Source organism: Eriocheir sinensis, chromosome 2, assembly GCF_024679095.1.
Source record: "Eriocheir sinensis breed Jianghai 21 chromosome 2, ASM2467909v1, whole genome shotgun sequence".
Lineage (NCBI taxonomy): Eukaryota > Metazoa > Arthropoda > Malacostraca > Decapoda > Varunidae > Eriocheir > Eriocheir sinensis.
Window position 1 is genome coordinate 1,146,314 of NC_066510.1, and position 26,709 is coordinate 1,173,022.

A 26,709-nucleotide genomic window follows, 5' to 3' on the forward strand; every position below is an offset into this window, starting at 1 on the left:
CTTAAGGCAGGGATGAGTCATGTCACCATGGTTGTTCAACATTTATATGGATGGTGTTATTAGAGAAATGAAGGGCAAAGTTGGAGAAGTTGGAGTAAGACTGTTCGATGAGGGAAGAAAGTGGGTACTGAATTCAATAGTTTGCTGATGACACGGTGCTCATTGCAGACAATGAAAGTGACCTAAAAAATTTGGTCAGTGTTTTTGATAGTGTCTGTAACAGGAGAAAGCTGAAAGTAAATGTCAACAAAAGTAAAGTGATGGTTTGTGAGCGAAGTAGAAGTGAGGTTGTAGATTTTGTATGCCCATATAGAGTGGGAATTGAATGTGAAAAGGAATGCAAAATAATTTTGAATGGTGAAGGAATGGAGGAGGTCAATGAGTTTAAGTACCTAGGATCAGTTATGTGTAAGCATGGTGGTATGGAGGGAGAGATAAGAGAAAGGGCATTGCAAGGAAGAAGGGTGGCAGGGTCTTTGGGACGAATCATGAATGGCAGAAGTGTGAGCATGGAGGTAAAGAGGGATTTGAGAAATACAATAATAGTACCAACCCTCACATGTGCAAGTGAAACGTGGGCCTGGAATGAAAGTCAGAGGTCTAGAGTGCAGGCAGTGGAAACGAGTTATTTGAGGAGTGCTTGTGGTGTGAGTAGAATGGATGGAATGAGCAGTGAAAGTATTAAAGTGTGTACGAGCGTTTTGGAATGTGTCACAGGGGTGAAGGGAAGAAGTGTGGAGTGGTGGAAGAAGTGAAGCGACAGACTTTAAAGTGGTTTGGCCACATGGAGCGAATGGAGGACAGTAAGATGACCAGAAGGGTGCATGTGAGTGAGAGAGAGGGAGGGAATGCTAGAGGACGACCTCCAGTGAAATGGTGATAGGGTGCAAGAGTATGTTAGGGAGAGGGGGGAAAGATCTTTGAGGAACTTTGAGCAGGCAAGGAGGGAGTGTATGAATAGAGAAAGATGGAAGCTCTTCTGCTGTGGCCATCCCCTGGTGGGAGCTCCTGAGAGCAGGCGTCGATGAAATGATGATGATGATGATTTTCTGATGGGGGCCTTGGAGTATGATGGGCTGTCGCTACTGTTTGGTTGCTTACGGTACATTGGAGCCCCTCTCGTGCTTGAAGTTTTTTTCAGTACTTGAAAGTACCTCACCATCCAGCAACCTACCAAACCGTGCTGAGCCAATCTCATTAACCCGACCTGGGCCCATATACTGCTTGCCGCCCCCTGCACACTCCGTACCCCCTCATTATATCAACCCGTTCACCTTTCGTTTCTGGGTCACGGCAAAATATTCGGCACCCCGGGAATTCATCCATAAACACAGCTTGTCAATCACTTCTTCTTCAAAATAATGACAAAAAGCCTCGTGCAGGCAAGTAAACTGAGCCACATGGGAGGACAATGATGCGTGAGCATCACTAAACGATGGTACAGGGTCAGGCCGGGTATCACTGAATGGGTCAGACATGAGGCGCCAGCCTTGTTCCTCCACTGGCTCCACAGTGTCTGAAAACTCCTCATCACAGTCATCTACTAAGTCACTATCACCACTTTCTGAGGTATCATCACTAGGATATTCTTCAGTGGAAACACTTGGCAGATATTCAGAGCCAGGCTCGGAACTATTGCTGACCAACAAAGTGATATAATCCTTCTTTTATGGATACAAGACAAGCACTGACTCCCAAATGGAAACCCTCAGCCAGCCAGCCTTGAGATGCCGTGACGACTTGTGACGTGACAGTCACTGATTTGCTTTAGTGATTGTGGGCAGAGTTTCAGGGTATCTTCAGTACGTAGTACCACCCCCTAAACGCAGTGTAATGCACTATACTGCCTGTATTTACCCGCCCTTTGAAACAATAGAAAAGTTCACGCACGCCCGGACGTGACGGTTTATTGTAGTGCATCCCCTATCACGTACATGTGTACGTACCAGTGCTGAAAGGGTTAAGGTGAAGACTGTCAGGACAGAAGGAAGAAGAAACAGAGTTGGTTGTAGTGTATGTATGTTCCAAGCAAGACAAGATCATAAGGCAGGGAAGAATATGAGAGTATGATAAATGCCACAAGTCTGGATCTGGATTTGGATCTGGATCTGGATATATGATGCGCAGGGCACCCGTACAGGTGCATAACACGCATATTTGTTGGGTGTTGGGGGGACGGGGGAGCCGGGTGTGCAGGGGAGGGAAGTGAATCAAGCGTAATTGTTGAGTGTTGGTGTGTTGTGGTGACAAGTGAGAGTGTATTTGTTTTCTGAATGAGTCTATTGTACCGCAGTCTAAAATCTGTTGAGGGAGGTTGTTCCAGTCACGTATGGTGCGTGGAAAGTACGAGTGCTTGTATGCGTCAGTGTTAGTGTGACATGTTTGGTATTTATGGATGTGTGTGTTACGAGTACATAGACTGTTTGTGTTGTGTAGGTATGTTTGTGGGTCAATGTCAATGTGAGTGTTTGTGATCTTGTACATAAGTGATGGTCTATGCGCTTGTCTGCGTATGTGAAGAGGGTCCATGTTTATCTGTTGTTTGATCCGTGTTGTGATTCCAGGCGTTCGACTGTAATTGTTTGTAATGAACCTAGCCGCCTTGGTGTTGATTTGTTCTAGCCTATCAATGTTTCTGTGTGTGTAAGGATCCCACACCGTGGAGCAGTATTCCAGTGTTGGTCTCACAAGTGTGTCATAAGCTATGTGTTTAATGTCAGGTGTGCAGTTATGTAAATTCCTCCTCAGGAACCCCAGCGTTCTGTTGGCTGTGGCACTGATATGGTCTATGTGGGTGTTGAATTTCAAGTTAGTTGAGAGATGGATACCAAGGTACTTGTGTGTGTGAACTGATTCTAAATATGAATTGTGGAGAGTGTAAGTGTGATGGATGGGGTTGTGCGCTCTGGTGAATCTTAACAGTTTGCATTTGTCTGGTCGGAAATGCATCTGCCAGGTGCGCTCCCACCGCTTGAGGGCGTCCAAGTCGTTTTGTAGTAGTCTGCAGTCGTCAGTAGTCTTTACTGCTCTAAACAGTAATCTATCGTCAGCAAATAGTCTAGTAAAAAGAGTTAGGCGTTGACAGTGGAAGATCGTTAATGTACAGAAGGAAAAGAAGGGGGCTTAGAACGATGCCTTGTGGGACACCTGAAGAAACAGGGACAGTGTCAGATGAAGATCCATCAAGAAGAACACGTTGAGTCCTGTTAGTAAGAAATGCAGTGATCCAGTGAAGAATAGGTCCTGAAATACCGTAGTATTTCAATTTTAATGTCAGTCTTTTGTGCGGAACTTTGTCGAAGGCTTTGGCAAAATCTAAAACAATAATGTCAACTTGTTTAATGTCACGTCGGTCAAGTAGCCTCGTCATGTCGTGATATGTAGTAATGAGTTGCGATTCACATGAGCGTTTGGGTCGAAAGCCGTGTTGTGAGTCAGTAAGGATGTTGTTTGTGTCAATGTGATTCATTATGTGTTTGTGTATTATGTGTTCAAAATTTTTCATTGGAATCGATGTTAGTGAGATGGGGCGATAATTGGCTGGGTCAGTCCTGTCACCTGTCTTGAATAAAGGATTAATATTTGCCAAATGCCAGTCAGAGGGTAATGAGGTGGATGATAGTGATTGGATGAATATGGCCTGAAGGATGGGGGCAAGGATGGGGGCAAAGGATTTAAGGATGAAGGCGGGAATGTTGTCGGGGCCAGTGGATTTAGTTGTGTCGAGTCCTTCTAGTAATTTCTGTATTCCGTTAGTCGTAATGTCAAGGGGGGTATCGGGGGGAAGGGGCTGTGTGGCATGTTTGGTGTCAGGTTGTGTTCTTGTGTGTACACTGATTGGAAGTGTGTGTTGAATATTTGTGCTTTGTGTTGTGGGCTGGTTACTAATGTGTTATTGATGTCTTTAAGTGATGTAATCGTGTTAGTGTCATGTTTGCGCATCTTAAAGAACCTGAAAAAGTTTCTTTTGTTATTTCTTACGTTGTCTGTGAGATAAGTTGCTATGTGTTTGCGTTCCGCTACTTTTACATTTTTGGCAAATGTCTTTTGGTGTTTTTTGTAGGCGGTCCAATTATCTGTCGTGTTGTATGTCTGTGCGCGTCTGTAGAGTCTTTGTTTCTTGCGATGTTGTCTGCGTAGATCTCTGGAAAACCAGGGAAGTGTGTACCTACTAGAAAGTGTTTTTTGTGGTATGTGTCTGTTCATTGAGGCGTGTATGGTGTGTTTCAGGTTGTTCCAGTTGGTGGAAGGAAGTCTTGTGTGTGGGTCAGTCGCAAAAAATTCAGTGCTGAAGGCAGTTAGGTCTTGTTTGATCATGTCTAAGTCAGCCCTTGAAAAAAGGAAAATCTGTCTGGGTCTCTGTTTATGTCTAATCAGTCGGAGGTCAGCATCAACGATGAGTATGTCGTGGTCACTAAGTCCTGGAACAACCTGAGTGTTTGTTATGTTAAGAATGTTGTTGGTGAGAAAAAGGTCAAGTGTGTGTGCTGTGGTCAAAGGGCCACCGTGGCCAGCGGGGCGCGTTACAATATGTGTTCGTGATGGCTGGAGTACTGTTTGTGAGAGTGAAAATGTGTTTATGATGTCAATGAATGTGTCGTGTAGTTGGCGTCTGTTTGTGTGGGGAATAATGGGGTTGGGGGCATCACCATCGGGAGGGTCAAATGGGGAAATTGCAGTCCAGTCAATGTCAGGGAGGTTGAAATCACCCGTGATCCAGATGTGTTTGTCTGCCTGTATGCGTGAAAGAGAAATTTGAAGGTTGTGTAAATAGTCTGTATTAGTAGAAGGCGGTCTGTAAAAAGCAGCAATAAGAAGAGATTTACAGTTGAAGGTTTGTAACTGGACCCAGGTGATTTCGCAGTCTGTGTCAAGGTCAGGCCTATGCTTAACACAAAGACCCGGCTTGGTGGCGATGATAACACCGCCGCCTTTGCCGAGGTCTGTCAGGCGGTCTTTACGGAATACTGTCATGCTAAAGGGGGGAGGGAAAATCTCACTACTGTCATCATCTGGGGTCAACCAAGTCTCTGTCCCAACTATTATGTCAGGATTGTGTATAGCAATTAAGTGGTGCAATTGGGCTATTTTATTTTTTATGCTACGAAAGTTTATTGTAAGTAAACGGAGGGAAGTGTGGTTATGATGTGGTGGTAGAGGAAGTGAAGGGAGAGGTGAGGATGGTGAAGATACAGAAGAAACGGGAGGGGGTGAAGAAGTAGAGGATGGAGGTGAAACAGGTGATGAACAAGGGGAAGAAAAGGAAATAGGGACTGGGGAAAGTGAAAGAGTAGGATTGGGGGAGGGTGATAGGGCAGACCTGGGTGTGTTAGTAACTGTGGTGAGAGGTGAGTGATGGGTCAAGTCTGGCGTACGGAGGGAACGCACCTGTCTGTGGGTGTTTATGGGACTAGGTGTGAAGAATGGAGCTGGGTTATGAGAGGTGAGAGGTGTTGAGTGTTTGGGGTTCAAGAGGGGAAGGTGTTGTGTGCCAGGGTTGTATGTGTTGTGATGATATAGCGTGTCAAAGGAATTTAAAAGTGGAATAGGATCAGCTGAGAAGAATGAGGATGAGAAATTAGGTACACCACATCTAATGCAGATCCACGAGACGCTATTGTCAACCAATCCAGCGTAAGTCGCCGTGAAAGACCCGATACAGGTGACGTGGTTCCAGCCAGCATGCTCGGATCTATCACGACACGAATCACACTGGATGACCCTCTGCCCCCACCTCACTGCCTTGCTACAAAGTTGGCAAGGATACTTGGGGCATTAAGGGCCAGGGGTTGACCATAGCGCCCGTGTCTCCACATAGAAGCAGCGAGAGAAGGATGGTGTGTTGTTTGTGTACCTTTGTGCCATTGTTGGTGTGCCGTTTGAAAGACTGAACCACGGTGCGCGAAAACGATTGTTGTGTGTGAGTGCTTGTTTGTGACTGATGCAGTTTTGTTGTTTGTGTCCTCGAATGTGTTAGTGAGTGTAGTATACGTGCTATGTGTATAAATGTGGTGATCAGGAAGGCACTGTGTATGGCGGAATAACGGTGGTCATGCTTACCTTCCGTGAGTGTGTGAGGTGGTGTTGCGTTGTCGGCAGTTTCCTAGTGTCATTGTGCCGGTTCGTGGACTGAAACAGCCTCGTTTGGCACTTATGAGTAATGGCCATTATCAATTAAAATGTTAAGATGATAAAATGAAATAAAAAGTAAAAAACTAGATTAAAAGTATTAAAAGTCTAAAACCAAATTAAAACAGTATGTACATAAATAAAAAGTGTTGTGTGTGTGTATTCACTTAGCTTATGATGGGACGGGTGAGGGAGGGAGGAAGGAGAGGGAGGGCGGCATGTCCACACCCGGCGAGAGCCAACAACCACCAGTGAGGGTGTGGGGGAGGAAGACAGAGAGAGGTGGAGAATGTTGGAAAGGTTCTCATCCTGCAGTGGACTGGTAATGTTTTGATGATGATTATGATGATGATTACACCCACAACTGAAGCCGGTCATCTAGTAAAGAAAGCAAGCAAAGAAAACAGTAGCCATGGGAGCTATTGTTGATTCAAGAAACACTTAACCCGTCCGCTGCAATTGGCACGGATTTCACCTTCACTGATAGCCTGACAACATATAGGCCCAGGTCTTTCTCTGCCTCTGTGGTGGATAGCAGAGTGTTTCCCATGTGGTATTGGTATGCTGGATATCCCATCCCAAGGTGCATGACTACATTTTTCTTCATTGAATTGTAGCAGCCATTTTTTGTTCCACTCCTGTAGCTTGGTGATGTCTTCTTGAAGGAAATCCACAGCCAAGGGGTTAACTGTTAAGGAACAGAGGTGAGCAGCTAATCTACAGCATAAGAAAGCATAACAAAGTGGACAGTATGGTCTAATACTTACAATGTTGCCAATGTCCTGTGATAGAGAAGTAAGGAGAACTTCAATGACAGCAGAGCCTTGCTTATAGAAACCAAGGTCTTTGCTGCTCTGGCTGTTATCAAGGTCAACTTCTTCAAAATCAACGTCATACTGAAAATTTAAAAGGAAAAAGTTGTTAATCCGAACGGCATGTACACCAGCTAGACTAAACTGATCATACTTATAAGCCCCAAGGGAATACAAAAACTATAGCAGTGACCTCCCCAGGATAGAAAAGTAGCCATTTCTCGGGAACATTTCTCATGAAAACAAGTATAATAAAAGCTTCACAGAATTTAAGCTGGTTCTTAGGTATAAAGTTTATTAATTATTCCAGTAATTAGTAGTCTAGATATTATGGAAAACTGCAAATGAGTAGAATTTTCAAATTCATTGGACAAAAATTTTCATAGAACAAAAGTTATACAAATCAGACACAAAAAAGTAAAATTTGATGAAAAAATCCAGTTTCACTAATATCCAGGCAGGTCAGAAGCAGTGCCATGCTTTGGCAGTTTGTGGTGGCTGAGTGGTTAGCGTGCCAGTGCCGCGTCCAGGAGGACGTGTGTTCGCGTCCCACCCACCGCCACAAGCTGGGATTTTTCCATCACCACCGAGTGGCCTAAGACTACCCACATGCTGTCCTGAAGACCACCTCTCAACCTGGACTCTAGATTCTTTCTCTAAAGAGAGCATCAAAGATGAGCTCCAGGGGGCAGCATGACCCGTGCAAGATGGCACCACTAAAAACACTTGCCTGTGCCTTAATGTGCTGGAGCCGGTTAAGGGCCCAGCAGTTATTTATGCACCAGTTTTCTAACAAAATCTCATTTCACAAGCAAGTGGGAAGAATACAGAGATCAAAACAACTGTGGAAATAGCCTTGACCATTTTGACACATTACATGATTCTCTTGTATTTACCTAGTTGTATTTACCTAGTTGTAGCTTTACAGGGCCTGGGGTTACGCTCGTGTGGTCCTGTCTCCGTATCTGTATTTGTCCAACATTTCCTTAAAGTTGTGCACACTCTTCGCCGATACTACATCCTCACTTAGTCTGTTCCAAACCTCAATATTTCTTTGCGGGAAGTTATATTTCTTTATGTCTCTCAAGCATCTTCCCTTCCTCAGTTTTTCACTGTCCTCTTGTGTTCCTGGTGTTTATTCCTTCTCTTAGAAGTAACTCCTCATTATGTACTTCCATTTTACTCAATAATTTATAAATTTGTATTAGGTCTCCCCTTTCTCTTCTTTGCTCCAGTGTTGGTAGGTCCATTTCCTTTAATCTTTCTTCATATGTCAATGCCTCCAGTTCTGGAACCATTTCTGTTGCCATCCTTTGTATTCTTTCTATTTTTTTTTTATGTTTCTTCTTATGGGGAGCCCACACCACCTCCACATGTTCCAATTTTGGTCTAATCATCGTGGTTATTAACTTTTTCATCATATCCTTATCCATGTAGTGGAATGCTAATCCTATATTTCTCACCATTTTATACGTATCACTGAATATCCTATTAACATGACTCTCAGGCTGTTGACTATCTTGTATTGTCACTCCCAGATCTCTCTCTTCTTGAACTTTCTTTAATATTTCTCTATCTCCCATTTTATGTCCATTTTGGTCTCCCTTCACTCTTTCCCATTTCAATTACTTGACATTTCTTCACATTGAATTCCATCTCCCATTTCATACTCCATTCCCAAATCTTGTTCAGGTTATCTTGCAGGATTTCACAATCTTTACTGTTTCTTATATGTCTCAGCAGTTTTGCATCATACGCAAACAGGCTCATATAACTGTTTACTCCCTCTGGCATATCACTTACATATACTAGGAAAAGAAATGGTGCCAATACCAATCCTTGAGGCACTCCACTATCTACAATTCTCCATTCCGATTTCATGTCCTTTACCACAGTTCTGGGTGTCGACAATAATTGACAAGCCATTTTTTCACTTAGCACGCTGTCAAATTTAATTTGTTTGTGGTGAAGTAGAGTAGGGATGTCGTTTTCTTTCAAACAATACCCAACCATGCTCCCTTGACTAAGTTTTGGTCAGTGTATAACAATGTTAGCTTTGAGAAGATGTCCGCTAGACATCCCACCTCCTCTCACCTTCCTGTGAATTTCATCCATAAGATGGGGCCATTTGACCTCAGTACCAATCAAGGACATCAGAAAGGCCCGTAAGTGAAGTTTTTTGGGGTATTTTTCACATAAACTGTATAAAGTTTATGCCTGTTATCACTAAATCATAGAAGGGAAGTCCACTAAGGGTGGAAAACTGTCAATAATGCATCTTCAGTGATCTTATTCAATATTCTGTACTCGCTCTACCAATGGCCATATAGATTTCAAATTAACATCAAAGGACAGGTGAGGGTATGTACTTTACAATGATACTTCATTCAGTCACGTGTGTTAAGTAGCAGTAAAGTTACGCAAGGTTGAAGTGAGGAATGTTTAGCCTGAATATACCCGCATGGGAGGACAGGCACGGCAAAACATCCCCACGCTTTAAGGGTTAAGTAACTTTCCATCCAGTTTTTCATTTTCCCTTTCAATCCTTTATTCTCCAGCTTCCATAGTAGTCTTGTATGTGGAACCTTGTCGAACACCTTCTTCAGGTCCAAGTAAACGCAATCAACCTATCTGTCCCTCTCCTGTATTATGTCTGTCACTCTTGAGTAAGAGCTCAGCAAGTTTGCAACACATGGGCGTCCATTTCTAAAGCCATTTATTTACTTGTGATTATATTGTGCTCTTCTAGTAATCTCGTCCATTGTTTCTTTATCACTTTCTCACATATATTACATACCGCACTGGTCAATGATACAGGTCTGTAGTTCAGGGGTTCTCCCTTTTTTACACTTTTAACCCGGTAGCAGCGGGGATCATGTTTCTTAATGGTCCCTCTAAGCGAGAAAAATGAGAAAAGATCCCCCCTCACACAAACCATTTCATAATATATATCAAAGCATTTGTGATCAGATTATGATTCATCTTTTTGGGGGGATTTATATCGTGGCACAAATTTGGCCCATCGCTGCTACACGGTAAAGCCACAAATTTGGTCCGTCGCTGCTACCGGGTTAAATATAGGTATTTCTCTCTGTGCAATTAACTGCCCCAGTAAAAACTAGATAAAGGTAGATGTTACAAGACAATGTTTATTGAAATAGTTCATCACAGGGAGGAGGAAATAATGCAGACATATGTTACCTCTTCGTTTAGACAGTTGAATAGCAAAGGGATGAGCTAGAGTACAAAGTTATAATGCAGACATATGTTATCTTTTCTATTAGACAGTTGAATAGCAAAGGGATGAGCTAGAGTACAAAGTTATAATGCAGACATATGTTACCTCTTTGTTTAGACAGTTGAATAGCAAAGGGATGAGCTAGAGTACAAAGTTATAATGCAGACATATGTTATCTCTTCTATTAGACAGTTGAATAGCAAAGGGATGAGCTAGAGTACAAAGTTATAATGCAGACATATGTTATCTCTTCTATTAGACAGTTGAATAGCAAAGGGATGAGCTAGAGTACAAAGTTATGTGCAGGGGAATGGTGGCAACACATACCTTTTTCACGCATATCTTGGTGAACGTTGCGTCCTTCAGCTGCAGCACCACCTGGCCCGTGTCCCTCTCTCTCCCACACTGTACAACCTGAAGCACATCACAGAGGGTCATATTTAACCCGGTAGCAGCAGGGATCATGTTTCTTAATGGTCCCTCCATGTGAGAAAAATGAAAAAAAATCACCCCTCACACAAACCATTTCATAATATATATATCAAAACATTTGTGATCAGATAATGTATCATCTATTTTTTGGGGTTTAAATCATGGCACAAATTTGGCCCGTTGCTGCTACACGGTAAAGCCACAAATCTGGCCCGTCGCTGCTACCGGGTTAAAAACATTTCGTCACCCAAGTTCACATATTTGACAAAGCTTTTGGGAGAGTTGTGGGCATTTCCAAGGGTAGTTTTATGACCCTGGTGGTAGTCTGACCCTTCCTCTGTGAACCTTAAGAAACACTCATTAGAACCTGACTGACCACCTCTTTGACCTATAGAAATTGTTGATGTGAAAAATGAAAGTGTTTTATAATACCAACAAGAGTCAGGGGAGTACCTTACCCTACAGCTGGCCTTTCCTACTCAATTCATTGCTACAAAAGGATATACAGTGACGGGACCAATGAACCTACACATGGCTCCTGAGAAACTTCATTCACCATCTGCCCTCCTCTGCCATAAATCTACCTAATTCTCATTTTAAACTTCCATCACATTTATATTAAGTTTGTTATATTTGCGCAGTGGCAGTATCGTAACCAATGAGGTTTATCCGAGGTGCATTTTTGCCTATGCGTAGAGCTCCCTTGTTTTGGGGTATTGGGAAGAGAGCAATACGGCTACCCTCTGACTGGGAGGGTAGCCTACCCCATCCTCACCTTCACGTGGTGCACACCGTTAGTATACCCTGCGGGGTAGAACCAACGGGGAGGGGGGCAGCGACCACTCTCATCTTGCTACAAACAAAGGGAACCCAAGTTCACATCTTTGACTTGTACAAAGGGACATGCCAGTCTTCGTCGAAAGACCGACTTGGTCAGCTGGGCTGACATGAGTCGATACAGTCGGTCTATCATCATCCTCCGCTCCCCTTCATGACCCGTCACCCGGCAAGGGTTTGTGGTCCCTCCACGAGGGGACATACGCACTTTTTTTTTTCATCTCAGCCTGTAACGCCGGTAGGCTTTCTTCAAGGGCCTGGTGGTCGGCCCAAGCCCGTCATGACGCAGGCAATTTTTATAGTGGCGCCAGTTATGCTTGGCTCATGCTGCCCCCCGGAACTCATGCTTGATTCACTTGGACGGTTTCTTCTAGAGTTCGGGTTGATGTGATCTTCTGGACAGCATGTGGGTAGTCTTAGGCCACTCAGCGGTGACTGAAAAATCCCAGGTGGTAGCATGGGGATTCGAGTAGTTTGGGTAGGCGGTGGTTGAGTGGTTAGCGTGCTGGGCCCACATTCACCGCGTGATGGATGATGTGGGTTCAAATCCCCACGCTACCACCTGGGATTTTTCAGTCACCGCTGAGTGGCCTAAGACTACCCACATGCTGTCCAGAAGATCACATCAACCCGAACTCTAGAAGAAACCGTCCAAGGGAATCAAGCGTGAGTTCCGGGGAGGCACCGCCAAAAATGGATATTTTTCACTTCTTCAGCCAAATTTCAAGTCACTCCAAAAAATTGCTGTACATGTCACACGTTCCCTGTGAAAGTTTGGCAGCTGTACGACAAATCTTTCCCTTTCAAATAAACAGATTTGTATTACTAATTTCGTGGTCTCCTCCCTGCAGAAACCTCCTTTTTCTGTAGAATACTCACAAATGTTTCATTTTGCCTTGTTTTGTCCAATTTTTCCACTTTTTTTATAAAAAGCGTGTCATTATGCATCTGGCAAAATTCTAGTGGCAGCCAGCAAGCCTCGGAGGGTGTGGTTGAGTGAATCAGTCAATTAGTCACTTATTGCGTCGTGAGCGCTCCTCAGAGGTACACTTGTACTTTGGCAGGTTTGGAAGCTCAGGAAAAGAAAAGGAGAAGCCCAAAAGAGAAGAAAGTGATGAAGGAGAAGAAACAGCAGGCATCCACAGAACACTACAGCCTAGGAGATTTCTAGTGCGTGCACACACACACACACACACACACACACACACACACACACACACACACACACACACACACACACACACACACACACGGCACGGTAGCTCAGTGGTTAGAGCGTCTGCCTCACAACCAGAAGGACTGGGGTTCGATTTCCCGACCGGGTGAAGATAAGTTGGGTTTATTTTCTTTCACATGTAGCCCCTGTTCACCTAGCAGTGAGTAGGTATGCGACGTAAGGCAAAGAGTTGTGACCTCGTTGTCACGGTGTGTTGTGTGTGAGTGGTCTCAGTCCTACCCAAAGATCGGTCTCTGAGCTCTGCACTCCTTCCATAGGGGAATGACTGGCTGTATCGAGAGAGACCCGCAGCAGACCAAGAGGTGAATTACAAACACACACACACACACACACACAGGTGCCAATTATGATTTTTTTTATATCATTCATTGTCATTCATAAATGCAACTACATAGGTATCTAAGTTGTTTTTTTATCCCTGTAAAATCCTCTAAAAATTATACCTTTGTATGCTAACTGGATCTATACACAAAATAGCCGATATCTCGAAAGTGCATTTTTTGTACTTTGGAGAATAATAACTCCATTAGTTGTAAACATAATAAAAAAATCAAATATCTGCTGAAAGACGAGTGGATGGTAAAAAAATTGTCCGTCTGATTTTTTTTATAAACAAGAAAACACTTCTGATAGGATTTATTGACAGTAAAAAAAAAGTGGTGGAATAATGGGACGCAGAAAATGGTGATTTTGGTAATTTTTTTGCACAGGAATGGTGAGGCATATTAAAAAGTTGAACGGACAATTTTTAACCCTTTCCATCCGTGACACAGACGTCGGCGTCACAGTATGGAAAGGGTCAAGAGGAAATGGAAGAGGATTAATCCTCTTCTAAACCTCTCAATCCTACTCTAAATTCCTCTTAATCCTCTTCCATTTCCTCTTAACCCGTGGGCTTTGGCTATGGGAAAGCCGAGAAATGGCCAAGAAACGGCAAAATTACACTGGATTTTGAGACTAAGAAAAGAGCATGGAACGTACATCAGAGTACTCCTCTCATAACCACAGAGCTGTTAAAAATATTTACTTTTACTCAAACTCCATTCTTTTTGGGTGGTGTTTGTTACAAAATAAACAGTCTCGTGACGCGTGGCATCTAGCCCAGAGTCACTTGTTGTCTACTTTAGAGAATTTGACAAGTGATTACTGTGTGGATAGCTAATTCAGTCTGCCATGACCTTACAGCACCACCTATGACAAAAAAAGCCCATCTCAAGATCACTCACCCACCACTATGACCCAGGGCATGTATGGTGGGTTGCTGTATGCCGCCACCGCCTACAATTACCTCGAATTAGGGGTTTTATGGTGAGCCCTTTTTAAGGTCCACCATACCACAGACACGACTCGTAAAAGCCCAGAAAAGGGTCTGCCGACGTTCTCGGGTTATGAGGTTTAGAAGAGGATTAAGAGGAAATGGAAGAGGATTAAGAGGTTTAGAGGAGGCAACCCTTTCCATACGGTGATGCCGTCGGACGGCCATCGGTGTCGCCGGAGTGAAGGGGTTAAGAGGAAATGGAAGAGGATTAAGAGATTTAGAAGAGGACTAACAGTGACGCCGTCAGATGCCCGTCGGATGCAGATGCGGGTGTCGCCGGAGTGAAGGGGTCAACTAGTGGTGTTATGAGTAAAACTACCAAATATCATACATGTTGAGTGAACATGTTGGACCCCATTTACATTATTAGCTCTGCTCTAATTACAAGTAATAAATTTCGTTTGTATTTTTTTTTCCTACAGAAGCACGAAAGCTATTATGGTGATACATGCAGATCTTATTACCCTAAGTCTTCAAAGAAAAAAATACCTTACAACAATTTAAATAAAATGAATGTACCCTCCACTAATACTGGGCGGCACCTCCCCTGAAGACTGCCCACATGCTGTCCAGAAGACCACCCATCAACCTGGACTCTAGAGGAAACCGTCCAAGTGAATCAACAACAAGTTCCGGGGGGCAGCACGAGCCATGAGAATATGGCGCCACTATAAATAACACTTGTCTGTGCCATGATGGGCTGGGGCCGACTACCATCCAGGCCCCTCAAGCAAGCCTACCGGTGCTATAGGCTTACACGGAAAAAAAAGAAAAAAGAAAAGACGTTGTCTATGGCGCCGTGAATGCTAGGCCCGCACGCTAATCACTCAGCCACCGCCTACTTAACCATGACGGCCGTGTCCCCAACCGTGGGGTGGGGAAAAAAAGCACATTTGCACAATACATATTCAAATGTTTTTCCTCAAAACTGCAGAGGTGGGCAAGCGCAGTACTTAGTGCGGTAGTGTGACTACTGCATCACAAAAAAGTACCACAATACCGCCAAATTTCTGAAAATACTGCATTACCACGGACCACACTAAAAATCCTGAGGTTCTTTTTTGCGGTACTTTGAAAACTATCGAAAACGACATTTGCAGCGCGGCGTGCTGCTCACAGAAATGTTTTTACAGTAAATCAGACTCCATCAGTCAATTGGTATCAGTCATCAGAATCAGTGATTCAATCACTCTGACTTTTCAGTTATTGTTCAAAATCAAATACTAAATAGACAGACTAAACTACTACACTGCGAGTCTTCTTTAACTGTGCGGCCCGACCATTTCAACCCTGGACCCGTCCGTGGTGCCGGCTGATTTTCATTGTACTATTTTAAGCATGTTTCCTTTGTTTGGATAGTCAGGATAGGCACTGTTTTTATTTTTTGTTTTTTTGACTACCACTACTGCTGTACCGCACACTGCGTACTGCATTGGGAAAGAAAAAAATGGGACCGCACTACCACAACCGCACTACTCCGGAATAAGTGCCACACTACCACAACCGCACAACTGATTTTTCAGTACCGCGCCCACCTCTGCAAAACTGTACACACAGTAGTTGAGACTTACCTTACAGATCAGTGAAAAAGAAAGACCCTTTCTGATTTCCTCAATCTTAATCCACCCAACATATGGGAACTCCTCGGTCACAGTGTTTTGAGTGAATCTGAAACATGATTAGTGGGAGGTCATGTTTTGTTATATGACTAGTTACCACCACTAATTAAAGTCCATTCCAGCTAGTCTCAAAAATACTGCCCATTTCATTGGGCAAAGGTGGGCAATAAAAATCTAACTTTGACAAGAGTTAATATAAGGCAGTTTGGCTGAGCAGTAAAGTGTTATGCTCTATTTTTTGTATGTTGTATGTGTGATAATTTCAATTTATAGATTTAAACTGCAAACCCAGCTCAAGTCTGGGGCTGAACCTAAAAATGAGCTTGAGAACCATTACACTGTGCCTCACCCCTCCCTAATGCAGGTGCTGAGGTCATCGCATGGCATGAGCTGCACCCGGCCATCTTGCTGTGTGTTGACATGCAGCTCATGAACAGGGGATGGGAAGTTCCAGGTGCACAAGACTCGGCACACCACATTGTGTAGGAGTATAGCCTTGCCCCTCTGGAAGACATAAGAGAATATTTGTACACAAGTCATATCCCACCCTAGGTCATTAATCCCTTGACTGTGGATTTCCTACAAGAAGACATCACCAAGCTACTGAAGTGGAGCAATAAATGGCTGCTACACTTCCTTGAAGAAAAATGTAGTCATGCACCTTGGGAGGGGAAATCTAGCATACCAATACCACATGGGAAACACTCCACTATTCACCACAGAGGCAGAGAAAGACCTGGGAGTATATGTTACCGGGCCACCAGTGAAGGCAAATCCCTGACAATCGCAGAGGAGGGGTTAATTGGTGCCAAAAGTCGGGATGTAAACCAAACATAATGCCGCAACAATGCCTCAAAATGACCGGCACACTATCCACAGTGAGCACATTTTGTTTGGGTGTTGGTTTGACTTGGTGTGGCAGTAAATGACTCCAGGGTGACATTTGTCAAGTTTGTGTGGCAATAAAAAAAGGTTGCAGCAAAACCTATAACACATACAGGTTATTCCTATGATAGTACAGTCACCTCTTGATTAACACGAGTTTAACCCCTTCCCGGCAGAGGATCTATATATAGACGTTTCGAAATTGGGACTTTTTGTCGGCGCGTCTATATATAGACGTTTGCTCTCATTTGCCCACACTAGATTGTAGCATGGTCTATATATAGACAATTCCTTACTATTAACAAAATTAACAAAATAAATCGTTATTTGGCATCTAAAACACCTGACTGACATCTCATACACTGCCTCCAAGACACTCACCCTTTTGTGTTTTGTCAGTGGCTGTGCGTAGCAGCAGCTAGCTAACACTATTATGCATTTTTTATTTTTTTTTATTTTATTATTAATCTATCATGTCAAGGAGAGAGAGACTAAGCCGAAGAGATGACTTTTGGTAGCTGAGGATATAGATGCTGATTTTTGATGATTTTGATGATTCTGACACTGTCACTGACTACATACTATGACTGATAAACCTTCTAAATAAATATATATATATATATAATAATATAATAATAAAACAATAAATAATATATATATATAGATTCAAATGTTTGTTCAGTTTTGTATCTATGTAGTCTATAATATGAAAATCCTGGGAATGGAATCTGGGATATACAAGGTATGGAAGAGAAAAAAGATGAAACTACTATAGATGATTTTTTTTTTTTTTTTTTGACTGCCCTGCCCTGCTGCCCCGAAGGGGGGGACAACACACATTTTTTTTTTTTTGAGTTTATATTGAAGGAGATATGATTAACTAACGCAATATTTTTTATTTAATGCGCGTTTAATCGATGACGTCATGCGCACCCACACTACTTCTGGCAGGAACTTCACTTAGACGCTAGGGGAGAAAAGACCTCTGTGATAGTGAAAGTGACTTTTTCAAGCTTTGAAATCAGTGTTAGTGGTGAAGACGGTGACATCAACAACATTGAACTCCAGCCCCTCGTCTTATCAGGAAGGCTGAGCCCCGTTATTGTGCAACCTCACATGGTTGCCATCCTGTAGCCCAATCTCATTACGGTGATGGTGGAAGTGATACTCAGGCCCCTGAAGATGCATCCCACCACCCTTCAGGGTTATCTAGTTGAAAACATGAGGGTAATGACGGGGGTTTGTAACGGGGTCGAGTGTGTGGAGGGGAGGGCGGCTGCCAACCACAACGTACGCAGCGCTGTGAACACGAGCTTGCTCTGACCTAAAAGTTACTGCGCTTCATCACATCACCACGGAAACACCACATGACGTAGAGACTTCAGGTCTGAGGCAGATTGAAGGGGAAGGATGGTTAAGCGAGTGTTTATAAATCTAAAACTACTGGCTGAAGTAGAGCCGTGAAATTGATAATAGAAAGTGAACAATTTTCAGGAGAGCATCAGAACGCGGGGTGAGGAGGGACGGTGGCCAACGCAAGTGTCGGGTGTTGAAAGTGAAGTACAAATGTAAATAAAATGAGAACGTGTGTTTTTGTTCTTTCCGAGACCTACTATATTAATAATGTGTTTTTCTAAGGTTAGAGTAACAAAATCCCAAAAATAGGCAGACTTTCCCAATGTCCAGGAACGTAACCCCCCCATTACTATTGTTTCTTATGGGGAAATTATGTTTAAATAAAGCGATTTTAAAGAACACGACATCTCCAGGAACGTAACCCTCGTGTTAATCAAGAGGTGACTGTATGAGGTTTAATCAGTAGCAGGCTTTTTTTCTACATTTTCTGTTATCCTTCAGCCATCTCCTTTGTTGTAAAAAAAAAAAAATAATAAATAAATAAATAAATAAATAAAAAAATCCCTCCAAGTCTTGGCAACTGGCTGGGCGCTGCAAGACAAATGAAGACTCATCAATTCTTATTTTTATTTTTCTAACGTTATGGCCTATAGCACTGGTAGGCTTTCTTCAGGAGCCTGGTGGTCGGCCCCAGCCCGTCGTGGCGTAGGCAAGTGTTTATAGAGGCACCATCTATTCTTGGCTCATGCTGCCCCCCAGAGCTCATTCTTGATTCACTTGGACACCTGGTGCACATGTCTAAACTATCATTTAAAGGGTGCAGGTGGGAAGACACCTACCAAATGGGTGCAGGCCACTCCCAGAGAGGCATATACAGTAGGTGAGGGGGTGCTGCAAGTCCTCCAAAGTCCCTTCCTGTGTCCTCACTTTCCGTTTCCCTATTGTCTCATCAACCCTGGAGAGTAGTTCAGCATGCTATCTAACAAAAACCTCTCTCACTTTTCACAACAAACTACTTAGACAAAACACACACACCATTTTCTCAAAATTTATCAAGTTTCACAATGGCTAACGTAAATCATGCCTCGGAGTCCCTTTCCTGTGGGGGTGGGGACCACAAATGCCCACAGAGCAGACTCTCCTTTTGCCAACAGACCTAATAGGTGTCTTGATAGCTCTTCAAACTTTTTCTTTATCAACTTCTGCAACATTCGCAGTCAATGACCTTAAATTCTTAAATTCAAAATCTTCTAATGTTTCTTCTCTTTCTTTCTTTCTTCTTCTTCTTCTGCTAACTCTCTGCTGCTAACCTGCCCCCTCCCCCTCCCCGGCGCCCCGCTGCTTGACTCATTACTCATCCTCATCCCTCCCTACTGTCCCCCCTTGTAAGAGTTATTACCAGCATCTTCTTCTTTCATTCTCGCGGTAAACTCTGGGAACAATCTTCCTTTCATCTGTTTTCCTCCTGCCTACGACTGAAACTCTTTCAAGAGGAGGGTATCAGATCTAATTTCCACCCTGTAAACACCACCTCTCCTCCTCTAAACCTCACCTTCTCTTCCTCACCAAAACACAGGTGTCTGAGGCTACTGCCAGTAATCTCTACTTTGTTCCCTCCTTCTATCTCAACCCTAAATTTCAATTCAAAGCTGGATGTTGTGTTACCACCAGGTTTGACTTTCATTCTCTTTCACTGACCAGCCTAGTAAACAAGCCTACAGTTTCGCTCTCCTCAGTGACCTAGAGGAATTGGTTCAGCACCCTACACTTATTCCCAACCACCTTAGAAATACATCCAACATTCTAGACCTCTTCCTAACCTCTAATCCTTCAGCTTATTCGGTCAAACTGTTCTCTCCATTCGGCTCCTCCAATCACAACCTCCTTTTTCCATATTCTGTCCTATCGCTCCTGTACAACCTCTTGAGCCCCTGAAAGGTAGTCCTTCTGTAATTCTGCTTCAGCACAGTGGTGTGACCTGAGGATGCATTTTTCCGATTCTGTGTGTGCCCTGAACTTTACAGAGGTGATTGTCTCTGGAATGGTGGGACACAGTCCACATACGTTCTCAACTCCTCTGCTAAAAAGCCTTGCTAGTCACACTTGTTCTTGTGCTATAAAAGATAAAGAGGCAGCTCACAAAAGGTACCAGAGCCTTTGCACTCCTGCTCATCATGATCTGTATGTTTCAGCCTGAAAGTGCACCAAAACTATTCTTCGATTCACCAAAACCTCCTTCATAGGAAGAAAGTCCCAGAACCTTGCTTTCTCTATTTCTTCCAGAAATTTCTGACATCTAGCCAAACATCTCTTACAATTTTACCTCTTCAACTTTCCCACCTCTCCTTAGCATATCTGTCTCTACAGCTAAACTCTTCACTCAAACTTTCTCTGAAAATTTCACTCTGGATGATTTGGGGCATATTCCTCCTACTCATCCCCCCTCTGACAAGCATAACTGGCACCACTATAAAAATTGACTGAGCCATGATGGGCTTAGGCCAACCACCAGGCCCCTGAAGAAAAGCCTACCGGCGCCATAGGCCGAGATGTTAAAAAAATAATAATAATAATAATAATAATAATAAAAAAATTAAAAAATCTTAAGAACAACATTTTCAATCCCCTCTCTGGCCTCAATCCTCAGCAGGCTTATGGACATGATAGAGTGCCTCCTATTGCCCTTTAAAATTGTGCTTCCATGCTGACACCCTGCCTGTTCAAACTCTTTCATGTCCGCCTTTCAACGTCTACCTCTCCTTCCTGCTGGAAGTGCGCCTGCACACAGCCTGTGCCCAAGAAGGGTGACCACTTTAATCCCTCAAACTACTACTGTAGTATCCATGGACCACTGAAAGAGAGACCTTCTTAACCCCATAATAATTGTACATTGATGGTGCTGGCGTCATATGTTATCTGGAATTTGAAGAGCATGTGTAGCTATGTCTCTGTCGATGCTAAGTGACTAACTGGCACCGCTTTTGTCCCTTACACCACTCCGTGCTATAAGTAGTCTACAGTTCCTGCCTAAGCATCATGGCATCTGCAGAGTGATTATGTTCCCTCAGCTGATCTGTATCGGTGGTCTTCCTTTAGTTTCTGCTCATGGTGTGCATGCTGAGTGTAGTCTTGACACTTCCACCTACATACGTGACGTTCTAGATGAACCAATATCTTGTTCACAGGAGTGTTCAGAGGAGTGGAAAGCAGAAGTTGTAATTTTTGGGGAATCATGGAATTCCAGCCAAACAGTCTGTCCAAATCATAATCTGATTTCACTGTTGAGTTATACGGATGATTTTCTACAACTTGTATTCAATGAGATTCATTCCAGAATGAAAAAAACTACAAAAATTATTTTTTGAGTTTCACTGCAACTTTGGCTCTCTGTAGGCAGTAAATTTCTTGGTCAAGGATTATAAACTATATTTTTCAGACTCCATCGTGATAACATGAGCAACTTTTCTTCAATAAATTTTCCTGTACGTCACACCAGTAAAAAGTTGAAATTTTGGGGGAATCAAGGAATTCCAGCCAAATGTGACAACCTAGAAAGAAACGGATTTCACAGCACAGCACGGTGCGCCAGAAAATTTTCTATAAAATATCTTTTATGACTTTTCTCAGTTTCAAAGTGTATTTTCCACTGACTTTTGTGTTATACTTCTGCGGTTAAATGGGGTTAAGGGGAGCGTCTGGCACTTCTTTAAGTATTAGCATATGATCCTGATGATATTCATGTGAAATGTATGCTTATGGTGAAGTAATAGACGCTTACTTTCAGATCTATAAGTTGTTACGTAATAGCAGGGAAAAATAAAATGTAATAAAAAAATAAAAAATAAAAAAATAAAAATCAACTCTTAGTTTCTCTCTCATCTAATGACCTACACTGTTGAAAAATTACCAAAGAAACTTGAAGCAGAATCCAAAAGATTCATCATGGTAAATTTTTCATTTTTGCTTTTGTTAAATGATCAGAATTTTCTTCAATTTTGTTGGTGTATCTAACAATATTAATTTTTCCTGACAACTGTCCCTTAATTGAAAACTAATGATAAAAAACTTGTGCTTCAGCTCCTCTTTCCAATGGTGTATTGTTTATTAAACTTGGTCAAATAGCGGCAAAGTTATTGCAGAAAAACTGAAACTAATCACATTTCCAAAAAAGGAGAGTTAAAGTCTGTGAGGACTTAAAGAGTTCGCCCTTTAAACCTAGATGCTTTCCCGGTTGGTATTCTTTACTGATTTCCAGTTTCTTCTTTGTTCTGAAGGACTTCGTGTGTCTGACGGCGTCCTTTTCTTGGAAAGCCTGGTCATGAGCTGACGTGCGAAACTTATCTCTGGCTTCTCCGGGGTGACTGATGTATGTGTCAGCTCTGCTGCCGCCAAGGCCATCACAGATGCTAGTTTGCCTCAAGATGCCGTAAAAAATTTCTTTTAGGCCATTTTCTATTCTGAAACATGACAATGTATGCACCTGTGTATAAATCGGCCCCAGCCCATGAAGACCAAGCGATGGGCCCATCAGGCCCCACCAAGGGAAGGATGCACCCAATAGGCAAAAAAAAAAAAAAAAAAAAAAAAAAAAAAAATTAAGTCCCAGCCTATAGTGCCAGTAGGCTTTCTTGAGGGGCCTAGATGGAAGCTGGCTCTAGTCCATCATGGCACAGGCAAGTGTTTAATAGTGACATGAGTGACGAGCGAGGGGGGGGGGAATACAGCCAGAACTCTGTCATTTCTGCTTATTTCTTCATAATATTTTGCCACAAGCTAGCCGAGGCATATACAAGGACATGTGAATTTTCCAATTTCATCGATTTTTTTTTTTTTTTAATTTTTTAATTTTTTTTTTTTTTTTAGTCCAGGACGGACGCTCTCCTTGAGGCCTTATTAACGCTATAAGCCTTCTGGGCGCTAAACAAACAGGCGCCAAAAGTTGTGCTGTAAACTGCTTTGTGATAGAAAAAAAAATAAAAGAAAAAAAAAAATAAAAGGATACAAATGATTTACAGCTATGTATTATAATATTGTAATATTACGTTTATTTTTTAGATATCATTTATTGAAGGTCAATCTTCTCTGCGATATAATAATAGACTAGGCGCACGCACAGAAGAATCTCAGTCCCGCAGCTTACGGGTTAAGCTGAATAGACGAGTGCGTACAGGAGGGGAGGCTAGAGTGGTCTGAGTCAGTATGATACAGCAAGGGCCTGAGGTTATCTTGGGAAAGCGGTCGAGAGCATGAAACAAACTATGAAACACTGAACTACGAAACAATGAACTGTAAAACAATGAACTATGAAACACTTAATATTACAACTACCTTATAGCTTTACCTTCTTGTCTTTTAAAAGCTTTTAAAACAAGCCTTAACAGGAAAGTTCTCAAGCATCTATCCACTTCTGACCTCCTTTCCATTTGCCAGTATGGGTTCTGCAAGGGGCGTTCTACTGGTGATCTTGCCTTCCTGACTGACTCATGCTCATCCGCTCTTAGCCGTTTCAGTGAAATTTTTGCTGTTGCCTTAAACATCTCAAAAGCTTCTGACACAGTATGGCATAAATCTTTACTTTTTAAACTACCCTCCTGCAGTTTCTCTCCCTCTCTCTCCACTTTTATCTCCAGCTTCCTTTCTTGCTGATCTATCTGTGCTGTGGTGGATGGTCACTGTTCTTCCCCTAAACCCATCAACAGTGGTGTCCTGCAGGGTTCTATTCCATTTCCCATTCTCTTTCTATTGTTCATTAACCTGCAAGAGATTAGCTTTAACCCTTTCTCTCGGCTGGGCGAAAACATGCCCCGCCCCGCATCCGGGATGGCCGCGCGCGCCAAATTTCAAACGTCACTTCTGACTATAACAAGTTTTCAGCCATAAACTCAACAAAATCATCATGTATTATATATAAAAATATGCAAAATTGAATGGTGCACATAAAGAACCATACTTTAATTGATAATTTTGAGATGTATGCTTAAATATACAGAGAAATTTGCGTTGTGTGTAGATGACGTGTGTCTGCTGAATTTTATTTCCTTATGTTAGTGAGAGAGAGAGAGAGAGAGAGAGAGAGAGAGAGAGAGAGAGAGAGAGAGAGAGAGAGAGAGAGAGAGAGAGAGAGAGAGAGAGAGAGAGAGAGAGAGAGAGAGAGATAGAGAGAGAGAGAGAGAGAGAGAGAGAGACAGAGAGTGAGAGAGAGAGAGCGAGAGAGAGAGAAGGGGGGGGAGGACGAGAGAGGGAGAGCATGTGCATATTTCTCTCTCTCTCTCTCTCATTCACTCACTCACTTACACGAAGGGAGACGAAGAGAGAGAGAGAGAGAGAGAGAGAGAGAGAGAGAGAGAGAGAGAGAGAGAGAGAGAGAGAGAGAGAGATAAGTAGTGTGCATTTCTCTCTCTCTCACTCTCTCTCTCTCTCTCTCTCTCTCACACACACACACAGACACACACACACACACACACACAGACTAGATGTAAAGGATCGAAATACAAGCAAGAGGGAGATAAGCGCTTTGGTGACATTGCAGTTTCGGGTTCTAACTTGTTGTTTGTGCCTCCCTCCCTCTCTCTCTCCTCTCTCTCTCTCTCACACACACACATACACACACACACTGAAGGGAGGAAGGAAGGAAGGAAGAAAGAAAGAGAATAGATGTAAAGGAAAGGCAGGGAGGGGAGGCTGCATCCTTGAGCCAAGGGGGTGGTGAGTAATGGTTGCTCAACTCAAAGGAAGAGGAACTCCATGCACATAAGATATATATAGGCCTAACTTATCAACCCCCTCCTCCCTTTGTGTGTGTGTGTGTGTGTGTGTGTGTGTGTGTAATTCACCTCTTGGTCTGCTGCGGGTCTCTCTTGAGACAGCCAGCCGTTCCCCTACGGAAGAGCACAGAGCTCATGTGTGTATCTACCTAGTTGTATTTACCTAGTTGTGACATACGGGAAAAGAGCTACGCTCGTGCTGTCCCGTCTCCATATCCTCTCTTATCCAACTTTTCCTTAAAATCATGAATGTTTCTTGCACAAACCACCTCCTCCTCCAGTCCATTCCACAGCTCAATGCTTCTGTTTGGGAAGCTAAACTTTTTCACATCTCGCCTACACGTGGTCGCCCTCAACTTCTTTCCATGTCCTCTTGTTTCTCTCTCGCTCCACACACACAGGTCCTCTCTGTCCAGATTCTCCACCCCGCTCACCACCCTGTACACCGCTCTCAGGTCTCCTCTTTCTCTTCTTCTCTCCAGGGTTGTGAGCCCCATGCAATTGAGTCTTTCCTCGTAAGTCCGATCCCTAAGTTCCGGTGTGTGTGTGTGTGTGTGTGTATTTACCTAGTTGTGAAATACAGGGAAAGAGCTGTACTAGGCTCGTGCTGTCCCGTCTCCATAATGCTTATTATCCAGTTTGGCTTTAAATTCATGAATCATTTTTGCACACACAGTCTCCTTGTCAAGTCTGTTCCATGTTGTTATGCTTCTGTATGGAAAACTGTATTTCTTGATGTCTCTCCTACAGTTGCTCTTCTTCAATTTCTAACCATTGCCTCTTGTCACTTTTCTGTCACGTACCACTAGGTCTTCCCTGTCCAATTTCTCCAATCCCTCTTGTATCCTGTACAATGCTATTAGGTCCCATCTCTCTCTTCTTCTCTCCAGTATTGTTAGTCCCAATTTCTCCAGTCTTTCTTCATAAGTACGTTCCCTCAGAGTTTCCGGTAATTTAGTCGCTGCTCTTTGTATTCTTTCCAACTTTCTAATTTCTTTCTTCAATCTAGGTGACCACACTAATGCTGCATATTCCAGTCTTGGACGTATCATTGATGTTATTAGTTTCTTCACCATTTCTTCATCTAAATATGTAAATCCATAATCCAATCCAATATTGAACCACCCAGACCTCCAACATGATTAAGTTTCCATATTAATCGCTTGTGTGGTACTTTATCAAACGCCTTCTTTAAGTCCAGATACACACAATCTGCCCAACCGTCTCTTTCCTGTATTATATCAATTACTCTTGAATAGAAGCTGATCAGATTAGTTACACAAGACTGTCCTCCTCTGAATCCGAATTGGCTATTTGTTAATATACTGTTTTCTTCTAAATACTCCACCCATCTGTTTTCTATAATTTTCTCACACATCTTTGCTACTACACTTGTTAATGACACTGGCCTATAGTTCAACGGGTCTTCCTTACTTCCTCCTTTATGTATTGGGACGATGTTAGCCCTCTTCCAGTCTCTTGGTACCTTCCCTTGTGCTAGTGAGACATTAATCAAGTTGCTCAACTTTTCAGCTATTTGTTGGTTACACTCTTTTAGCACCCAATTTGATATACCATCCGGTCCTGCTGATTTCCTCGCATCCAATTCTTCCAGTAATTTTCTAACTTCATCTGCTGATGTCTGTATTCTCTCCAGACCCATGCACTCTATTCCCCGGCACTGCATCTACACTTTCAAACTCACTCTCCCTCGTGAACACTGTCTGGAAACAGTTATTCATCACTTCTACTATTTCACTTATACTATCAAAAGTTTCACCATTAACTTTAACTTTTTGAGTCTCATCTCTATTTTTCAACTTTCCATTTATGAACTTATAAAACAGTTTTGGCTGGTCTTTGCACTTATCTACAATATTTTTCTCTAAATTCCTTTATTCTTCTCTTCTTACTTTGACATAAGCATTCCTCTTCCTTTTGTACTCATTCCAAAGATCCATCCTCCTATTTTTTCTCCATTTGTTCCATGCCTTCTCCTTATCCTGCTTGGCATCTACACACTTTCTATTGTACCACTCTTCTCTTGATTTCTGGCCTTCTTTCATCCTTGGTACCCACTTT

At 42.8% G+C, this 26,709-nt stretch overlaps 1 protein-coding gene across 1 annotated transcript in view; it reads right to left on the minus strand.

Annotated features, from left to right (window-relative positions):
- Positions 1-26,709, minus strand: part of LOC126998392 (uncharacterized) — a 162,937-nt gene that overhangs the window by 40,408 nt on the left and 95,820 nt on the right. The window contains exons 6-9 of the mRNA XM_050860019.1: positions 15,972-16,126; positions 15,575-15,671; positions 10,507-10,593; positions 6,897-7,025 (exon numbers count right to left, since the gene is read on the minus strand). Of these exons, the coding sequence (XP_050715976.1) occupies positions 6,897-7,025; positions 10,507-10,593; positions 15,575-15,671; positions 15,972-16,126 (468 nt within the window). The remainder of the gene's footprint in view (positions 1-6,896; positions 7,026-10,506; positions 10,594-15,574; positions 15,672-15,971; positions 16,127-26,709) is intronic.